General features: G+C 43.3%; 1 protein-coding gene across 4 annotated transcripts in view; it reads left to right on the forward strand.

Annotated features, from left to right (window-relative positions):
* The window catches only part of LOC147620719 (fatty-acid-binding protein 3, chloroplastic-like), a 54,662-nt gene extending 45,386 nt beyond the window's left edge, over positions 1 to 9,276 (forward strand). Inside the window, exon 8 of one of the 4 annotated variants that reach the window (XM_086824988.1) lies at positions 8,884 to 9,276. In XM_086824988.1, coding sequence (XP_086681114.1) covers positions 8,884 to 9,016 — 133 coding nt within the window. In that variant the 3' untranslated portion in view covers positions 9,017 to 9,276. The other 3 variants (XM_086824990.1, XM_086824987.1, XM_086824989.1) reach the window with 3 other exon arrangements.
* Positions 9,277 to 9,754: the final 478 nt, after the last annotated feature.

Here is a 9,754-nt window from a genome sequence, read left to right on the forward strand (position 1 = left end):
GGCAAAATTGGGCAAAATTAAATGGGGCGTTCTCTCCTGTTCTTCCATACAACTCTTGCTATCCCTAATTCTAAGGTTAATTTGCTGATTTAGGGTTTTTGATTTTTAGGGTTAGGGTAAGGGTTTTTTGGATGTGGGCATCCTACAGGTTGGAGCTTGTTTGCTCTCATATCACTGTGAGGACTTCCTAGTCTATTAAGACATGATTAAAATTGAATACAAGAACTAAAGATAATTAGAGAACGAAAAGCTGAGTTGTTTGCATTGAGACAGAGGCCTTTCTTAAATAGAGGCCGAAAGGTTACAAGTGAAGAGACACATCCCTGGGAAGGGGTGTGGCTCTTGAATCTATGTCCTTTGGACTTAGGGGTCTTTAATGAATAGACATGTCCTTTGATAGTGACCTATGTGTAAAGGTGTGACCCTTCACAGGTATCCTTTCCCTTAATAAGGGATTAAGGAGTAATTAAGGAGAGATTAAGAGAGTTAGTCACAATCGTGACAATATGCATGCAGACGGTTCCGTCATTATCTACTACCTCGGCCATTTGTTTTCTTAACAAGCTACACATTTTTACCATAGCTTATCAATGGCAGCGACATGTCAAAGGCAGTAATGAAATGGGTTGTGGAATTATAGGAGTTTTCTTTTTCATTCCTTGTTGAGGAAAGCACCAGGGCTACCTTGGCAGATCTTTTGACCTACAAGGAGACTCCTCTCCTTATCAAAGAAGAGGCTATGAAGAAGACTGTTGAGAATGTGATAGAGATTGGGAATGCACACCTTTTGTTTTTTATGGCTCTTATAGGAAAAGTCATGATGCTGCTTTAGGAGGTCTTGTGTTATATGATCCACAGGACAAGCTCCTTTGTAAGAAAGGCATAAAGGTGGATGCACATAGCAATAATGAGGCTGAGTATTCTACATTGGAGGCTGGATTACACATATGTTTAAGGTATGGTGTACGCCGACTTTGTATTAAGGGTGATGCTCTGCTTCTTGTTAAACAGGTACTTGGAATATGGAAGAGCAAGAACACTTCACTTAAAGAAATGTGTTTCAGAATTAGAGGCCTACTTAAGAAGTTTGAAGCATGGAGCATTCGCCATATAGATCGTAGCCAAAATGAAGAAACACATAAAGCTGCCCAGAGTATGATCAATGAGGTTTTTGTAATCAAAGCTGATGTACCTCTGTATTGTGGAAGGGAGTGTTTGGAGAAGGAAGATAAGTTTTTGTTGACCGGCAAGATACCTGAGGAGATTGAGAAGCCTAAAAAGTATGGTTTTGTGAGGAAGGCTAGTAGGTACACACTTATTGATGATGTAATGTATATTCGGGGAGCAGATTTGATTTTAAGACGTGTGCCATGGAAGGAAGAGTTGTAAGTTGTATAAGATCCTTGAGGAAAATCATGAAGGATCTTGTGGTGGACATTTTGCATTCAAAATTACTTTGCATAAAATTTTGCAGGAAGGATATGTATGGCCGAGTGTTCAAAAGGATGTACACCACTGGTGCAAATCATGCAGACAATGTCAGTCATTTGGAAACAGGTACTTAAACCCGAGCTTCGGAAAACCATAATAGCTTATGATGTATTTGAAAAATGGGGAATTGATGCTGTGGGTCCATTACCTATTACTAGTCGGGGAAAAAGCTATGTATTGACTGCAGTGGATTATCTTTCTGGGTGGGTAGAAGCTAAAGCAGTCAAGCAGATAGGTGCTAAAGATGTTGCAAAATTTGTGTATGAGGACATCTGTTGCAAATTTGGAGTACCTCTTGTGTTGCTTTCTGATCAAGGGCCTGATTTCAGAGCAGAATTGATAGGTTACTTATGTGCCAAAATGAAGATTAGGCATAACTACACCACTCCATACTATCCACAGTGTAATGGACTCAATGAAAGAATGGTGAACTTATGAAGATATCGTCAAAGGTAACCCAGCATCAAGGAAAAAATTGGGATCTGGAATTGCCTAGTGCTCAGTGGACTTATAGAATATCTGTGAAAACTGGCACATGATTTACACCTTTTCATTTGATATATGGCAAGGAAGCTTTGTTGCCTGTTGAGGCGGAATTACTAGCTTAAAATGCTTGAAAAACTGATGATTGACCCAAAAGATGTATACAAAGAAAGACTTTTGTATCTACAACAGGTCTAGTTAGATAGATCTCTAGCTTTGGAGCATTGTAAGAAAATGCAAGAAGAGAATATGAAGCGTACAAATGCTAAAATCAAAAGTAAAGAGATTGAAAAAGGTGACATGGTGTTAAGGTATAACAGCAAATTAGACAACACCTTTCAGAAAAGGTTCCAAGTTAAGTGGGAGGGTCCTTTTATGGTGTTGGAGTGCTTTGACAATGGTACTTACCAATTGGCTAACCTTGATGGAACTCTACATCCATCCAGGGTAAATGGTCTGCGCTTAAAAAAATATTATGCAAGATTGATGACCATTTTTAAGGATGACATGTATGAAATTGAGGCTGTGACAGGTCAATGTAAGGAAAGTGGTGACATGGGTCTCAATTTATTTTTCTCTGCTAGTCATAAATGATCTAGTAGACTTGGGGTTGGGCAAACTATGTTAGGAGTTTTTTTGAGTTTGGTTTTCTGGCATATGTACATATGGATGCATGTTCATATAGCACTTGGATGCCCATCATGAGTTTGATAATATGGTTATCTTAAAAGGTCAGGCATAACATGCTGATGCCTAATACAGGGCTTTGATTCAGGTACCTTTGTTGTTAACACCCTTGTGAGTCTGTATGGCAGTTGCTGGTGCATTGCTGAAGCAGATTGTGTGTTCAGTGGGTTGTCTCAGCATGATATATTGTCGTGGAATGCACTGATCTCAGCAATGCAATGTCATTGGAAAGTGACAAGTTACTACATGCTGAGGCTTTAATGCAGATATATTTGTTGGAAACGCTTTTGTGGGCATATATGGAAAATGTGGTAGCATTAGGAAGAAGGTGTGGGTCTAGACAAGCGGACCTTTGTGATGGCTCTTCAAGCATGTCGTGTGCTTGCAGAGAAGGAAGCAGCTGTTGTTATGGAAGGGCTATCCACCAAAGTGATGTCTTTAGAAGTTGGCCATGCATGATGTGCTGATGCATGGAGGAAGGGCTTGGCCTCACATACTCTTGTGCGCAATATCAAGTATGGAAACCATGTGACGAGCAGTAGGGAGTCGATACAGGCGGAGTAGAAAGCTTAAACATAGGAAAATTTCAACTCAAGGATCAGCGAGGAGGTGGGCACGCGTTTACCAGCGCCTCTCCTTTTATACTGTTAGAGCCTTGAAGAGTTCCTCTGGCGGAATCGGCAACTCCACGATTATCTGTGCCAGACTAAACGAGGGCGTGTTTTTTTTGCTTGTATAGCTGTCGCAGAGCAGAGGCATGTATGTGTGTTCTTGTTGAGTTGCCGCCTCAGAGCTCGTGTGTTTGTTTTGCCGCCAGTGGCTGGTAACGAGGAGTCAGAGAGCAATGTTTTTTTTTGGGTTGGGGGTGCTCCCTCTGAACCCAAGGTGTGGTGATGTCCTCTGTTTGGTTTTGCCGCCTCTAGCACAGAGCCCGTATGAGTTGTTTCTTTTTTCCTTTGGTTGGCTGCAGCCAGGTCTGAGCGTAGGAGGTGTTTTTCTTTTGTTTTTTTCTTGCTGAAGCTGGGGCTGGCGATGCCAGAGTGTCGGTGCTCATTGTATTTGCTGCTGCTGTCTCTCCGTTGAGTTGGTGACACCACTTATGTAAGCATCATAGGTAGCTGCAGCTGGTAGCGTGCTGGGCAGTCCTTTGAGTGCAGAATGCCAGTGTGTGTGTTGTATTTGCTGCCCCCGATGTCTGAGAGTAGAGCTATGCTCTCTTGTTAAGTTAGCTCAAGAGTATGACGGTACTGCTTCATTGGATTGCTGCCGTTGCTGCAAAGGAGAAAGAGGAAGCACGGGCTAAGGATCGAGTTCTGAAAAACGCTTTTGAAGGTCGTGAAGGTATCTTTGCCTCAAATGGTGGTAACGCCAAGCATCAACGAGGTAACCCATTTTGATATTGGTATTTAAAGATGAGCCTATGTCTAGTTCACAGTTCAACACCTACATCTGATGGCAATGTGAATTATCCCATTGAGATGATGATGTCAAGATCATACCAGAGCTGTGAAGGGTTACCAGCATGCATTGAAGACATATATCTCTTGTTTCTGTTTTCCTTTATGCAAGTCTGATGAATATTGTCCCTTGGGTGTATATTGCATCATCCTATCATTTTGTAAAGATATATAGCATGGGCATGAGGGTATTGTGTGAAGATCTTGCATGATGAAAATGATGATGAGTTCTTCTTTCAAAAAACCATAAAAAACCATGTGTATTCAGTGCCAAATGAGGAACAAAGAGCATACTTGGGTGTTAAGGGTTTATGCTATGATAGTAATGGATGTTGTTAAGAGAGGATCATGATGCTTTCCTCAAGTGTTGGTGCTTGGAAACTGTGGGTTGTTGATTATTGCTGGTGTTCGGGTCCCTTGCCCTTTCAAGGGTGGTGCTCCTAATGATTTTAGTAGATTTTGATGCTCAAGTATGTTGATGGATCAGTATATGCTAGGTAGGTTGGGAGGGTTTAAAGCACAATACTTTTGAGATCAAAGAGGCAGAGGAGCTATAGAGAGGCATTGAGAGCCCTACCACAAATTTCTGTCAACGTCATTGCTCCCAAACCTTGGCTTGTTTGGGTTTATAGACGGGTTGACAGACATGCACCCACTCTTGATCCACTTGATGATAACGTATGATCCCATTATAGTGGGAGAGCTGCGGATGTTGACGGATCACCTTCGCAACAAGATGTATTACATAGGAATTTTTTGTATGGGAATGTATTGCATGGGGATGTACAACAACCGTCCAACCTGCCCAATCTCTTAAGCCCCTGTTGCTCCCAAACCTCCGCGTGTTTGAGTTTATAGACGAGACAACGGACGTGCACCCACTCCCGATCCACCAATGATTACCCATTATAGTGGGAGACGTGTGGTTGTTGACACATCACCCTTTCAGCAGGATGTATTACATAGGGATTAATTGCATGAGGGTGTACAACAGAGTTTCTAGGTAGATGAGTCAGATGTACACCCCTTGCAGCATCTTGGTGATGATGTCCATGTTGACGATGATGTTTTATGCTCCTTGATTGCCATCCCTAGATAACTTTCTGCCCTTGTAGGGGCAATGCAAACCTATGAGAGGCACCGAACTAGATTTGGCGCCATGTTTTTTGCCTCTTTACCATGAGACTTGTCTCATGGAATGTGTAGGGCCTTGGTGGTGTCTTTCTTGGCCGCCAAAAGCAAATCATCAGGAAGCAGCTTCACCCTGCAGCTACGGATGGTCCCATCGATATTTGCTCGTGGAGGAGAAAGTTTCATGCCAGTGAGTACACTAGATCTGGCAAGCTTTTATTTGGGAACACTTTTTGGTTTGCTGTAGATGGAACTCAAGGTGGAGTATGTACTTAAGTGACAGTTGCATTTATTCCTTATATGGTTGGTCGTGGAGTTATTATGCGTGCCACAACACCAGTGGATTATACTTATGCAGGGTGGATTGAAAATTGGTGCGTTGAATGCGTATGCTCCTAACTTCAGAGGAGAAAGAATTAGTTTTTGGAATGCCATCATGGACTCTCCCTTGGGCAATGTTACGTCCCGACATGCCTAGGGTTAGGGCTAGGGACGTGTACTAACCTAGAATTAGGGTTATGGTTAATCCAAGATTAGGGTTAAGGGCTTAGCTGGGGCGTGGGGACCTGGAGGGTTCACATGAGGGCTAAGAGCGCTAGCGGAATGAGGTCTAGATTGGCTAAGAGCTTATAGTTAATAGCCTAGGGCTAATAATGGTTAGAAGCTTATAAATAAAGCAAGAAAGTTTATAAATAAAGCAAGAGCCAATAATAGCAATAAGTGACCTTGGAGGCACTTACGAGTTATTGAGGTATCCACATGGTAGATAGGAGGGCTACCACGGGCGTGCAAGACCTCGTGGCCATGGAGTTGCAAGGTGGGTGGTTCGGCCTAGTGGTATGGGACACTAGGTTTGGGCCATCGGCACCAAGTAGGTTTTCGCAGCAATTAGACCTAAGGCTCGGGGATGGTTCGAGGCATTGAACCTATGGTTGGGTGGTGAGTCACTAGCCACAATCTATCGTGGTCATGCAATGCATACGATGTTAGGTCCATGCAGCCTCATTAGGGTTTCAGTTCTAGGCGTGATAATCCTTGGGCGTGGTGTGTGGAGACCTTACATTGGTATGAGAACCAGGATCTAACAAGTGCTAGAACCCTAGGCATGGAGGATGTACAAGACAATACTCTCTTGCTGCCTGGTTTCCCCACATCGATGTGGGAGAGACGAGGAAAAGCAAGAGCCCTGAGCATGGATGTGCATAGGGTAGGAGAGAAGATAAAAAAAGCAACATCATGCAGGCTGAGAATCCCTCACAAACGTAGTTTTTGCCCCTTGCTTTTGCCCTATGTGGTTGACAAACAAGGACAGGCAGAAAAGCAACGTGTATGTAGCTGTGTCACTGGAGGAGAGGGGGCGGACAGTAGCCTGAAGCACAGCGCTATGGCCCAAAGCCAGCGCATAAGGGGCCAACTATGCAGGTCGGCTGAGCAAAGCAGTATGTGTAGGCCAGGGCAGTAGTGTCGCAACAGGCTCAGACCAAGCAGTAGAGTAGTGCGTGTGCAGCACCATAGGCAGTGGTCAGAAGTATGGGCAGTGTAGGCAAGAGCTCGGGCAGATCGCACAGGTCAGGTAGATGGCATGGGCAGCCAACTTGATGCGCCAGGAAAGCACAACTTTGTGCGCAAGGAAGTGGCTGTGCCAAGTATGGCTTGTGGTGCTAATGATAACAAGCTAAAAATAATAATTAAGTGCTTAAAAAACAGCTTGGATGGGCTAGATGCGCACATAGGGATTTCAGGGGCTGTTTGGCAAAGAAAAGCTAAAAGAGACGTGATGATTAAAATAGGGAACAGCATGGGGTTAATAAAAGCATAAGTGAGCTTCTAAAGCACAAAGGGGCTGAATTGTAAGCTTCATCTTTTAAAAAGCACAAAACTAAAGCAAGGGTGCATTTTTAAACTCAATACCCGTATAAATTTTGTCTCACCCTTCTTGTTGACTCATATATACAGGTTGTGCAAGATCTACATACACCATCTCCAAGCTCTTGGTCTCCAGAAGCTGCAAACTTCTTCTCATCCCTCTCATTCACCCTAAATGCTTTTGTTCTAACCTATCACTTCTTTTGAGCTCATAACCTGTCACCTTTCTGTCACTGCTTTTCTCCAAGTTAGCACACAGGTTTCGTGTGCACCAGAGATATATGGTGTCAGTGGACAGTAATCCATGACGTCATCTGGGAGCAATGACATGGAGTTGGTTGGCGATGATGACTTTGAGCAAGTGAAGCCTTCGGGATGGCTAGGATTTTACCTACCATGAGTAGTAAGGCTGGTAGATAAACATGAGCGCATTATCCAGATCCCCTGAGGGAGGATAGTGCTCCATGCCTTCGCCAACACATGGGATTTTCTCAAGATTGGATCAGAAGTGTCTCTTGCCTTTATTGGGAGGCTCACAACGTTGTGCTTGCTTGTGGAGGTCAAGGTGAGTGCTTCCAGATGTCGCTCTGTACGGCAGGGCTTCTCCTTAGCTCCCATGTTGTATCTCATTGTTGCAGAAACTTTGAGCATTTCCTTCGCTCCAGTGCCAGTGTGTCTAGATTGAGATTGCCATTGCACAGGAAGGAGGAGCTTTTGGACTCTGTGTTGGCTGATGATACATTGATGTTTCATGAGGCATCCCACTCATGTCTGCTCATTTCACACTGCCTTGGAAGAGTTTTGTCGAGCAGCAGGGGTCTTTATAAATTAGCATAAGTTTGTTGGATTTTGGGTCAGTGACTGCAAAACATTAAACCCCCCATTCAGAGGAGATTCTAACAGAGACTCTGGCACTCGTATACAGGAGGAGCCAGATATCCTACTTCTGCTGGCTGTTTCTACATGGTGGGTTTCCCACCAACCCATATAGATCTATTTTTGGCATGGGCCCTTCTTGTCCTAGATGCCCAACTCCATCCGAGACAATGTCTCTTTGCTTATGGGAGTGCAGAGGAGCAAAGAGGATCTGGGTATCTATAGGGCAGATTGAGTTGTGATGCTCTCTATATTCCTTGTGTTGCTGTTGCATGGTTGACTCAGTCTGGCACACATCTTCTTTTTGAGGGCAAGGGAGCAGATCCTGTTGTACTTGTCCGCAGGGGATAGCTCAGAGATGTTTGCTTCAGGATATCCCCCAATTACGATACACACCACCTTGGTTGAGTATTAAAATTTAACACCACCTGGGAGATTATTGCTAGTATCACGACATTGTATATCTGGAAGACCAGATGCTCAGAGGCCTTCAAGGGTGTTCAGGTTCCTTCAAGGGTATTCAGGTTTATGACACCCACTGTATTTGCAGTATATGGAGTGACATTGTCCACCCACTTGGGCCCACATTTAGGGATCTTGTCGAGCTGTGTAGACAAAATGCAACAGATTTATGAGAGTGGAACCACGGTATTTTCTTCTCCTCCACACCTATGGGGCTTTTATGGCAGTATAGTGCCCCCGATTGGTTAAGATCTCCTTACCTTTTGGTTTGAGATCTCCCTTTGTATGATTCTATTTTCTCAATAGAAGTCTCTTTTCTGGAAAAAACTTTTTTTTTAAGCTTTTGCTTTTTTTATTTGTCACTTTTTATTTTCTGTCTGCTGGTTTGAAAATTTTTAATTTGTTGACTATTTCATGCCTATCATATCAGAGTGCGTGGAGTGATTCACTCTTCAATACTTTGTCAAGCTCTTTTTGACATGTACTTGGGGCCAAATTCAATTTTCAAAAGGTACCGGAATATGTCTTTCACCTTTCATAATGATCCTGATATAAAAACATAGTGTTGATCAAATTCCTCCTTGCTTTACACACCTTTGGGTATTCCATTTAAAAGCGAAGGAAGATGCTAGTGTAGATTGTAATTTTCAATCATTAGAAGTCTCTTGGGTCGGACAATCAATAAGATCACTAGTATATCATTTTTTAGAACATGTACTCGCTGTGTGAGAAAATGGAGGAGAACAAAAGTTATTTTCTTCATAGAGGGGCTAAAACTGCAACACTTTGAAACTTTCATAACAAGGATGGAATGTTCTTTTCAGCAGTGATTTATTTTGTAGCACATTCTCAATAGCTTGCATGGCCCAAACTCCCGTGTGTTGTGTGCATGCACGTGCGTGGGTTCGAAAATTTTAGCACGGATGGAATGCTCTTGTCAGCAGTGATTTTGTAGCACGTGCTCGATAGCTTGCATCCCCCGATCCCCCTCTGTGTATGTCTGTGTTTGTGTGTACATGTGCACGCACACGTAGTGCATGTGAGTTTTGTAGGTATAGGGAGCGACTCTTCAAAAAAACACAGTTGCATGTGAAGAGACAGCAACCAAACACTTCTTACTACTTTCTTCTTGGGGATCAACATAAATAGAGGGAGAAAAATGAGACTAGCGCCCAATCAGAGCTTGGATTGAGACTTGTCTCGAGAAATTTTGGAGCTGCATCTATAATCCCAAGGAGATCACGAAGACTCTAGAGGAGAGTACAACCATGTCAGCCAGGGCAGGTGAGGATCGTCTATAT

Source organism: Cibotium barometz, chromosome 31 (assembly GCF_041138505.1).
Source record: "Cibotium barometz isolate CiBa-2024 chromosome 31, ASM4113850v1, whole genome shotgun sequence".
NCBI lineage: Eukaryota > Viridiplantae > Streptophyta > Polypodiopsida > Cyatheales > Cibotiaceae > Cibotium > Cibotium barometz.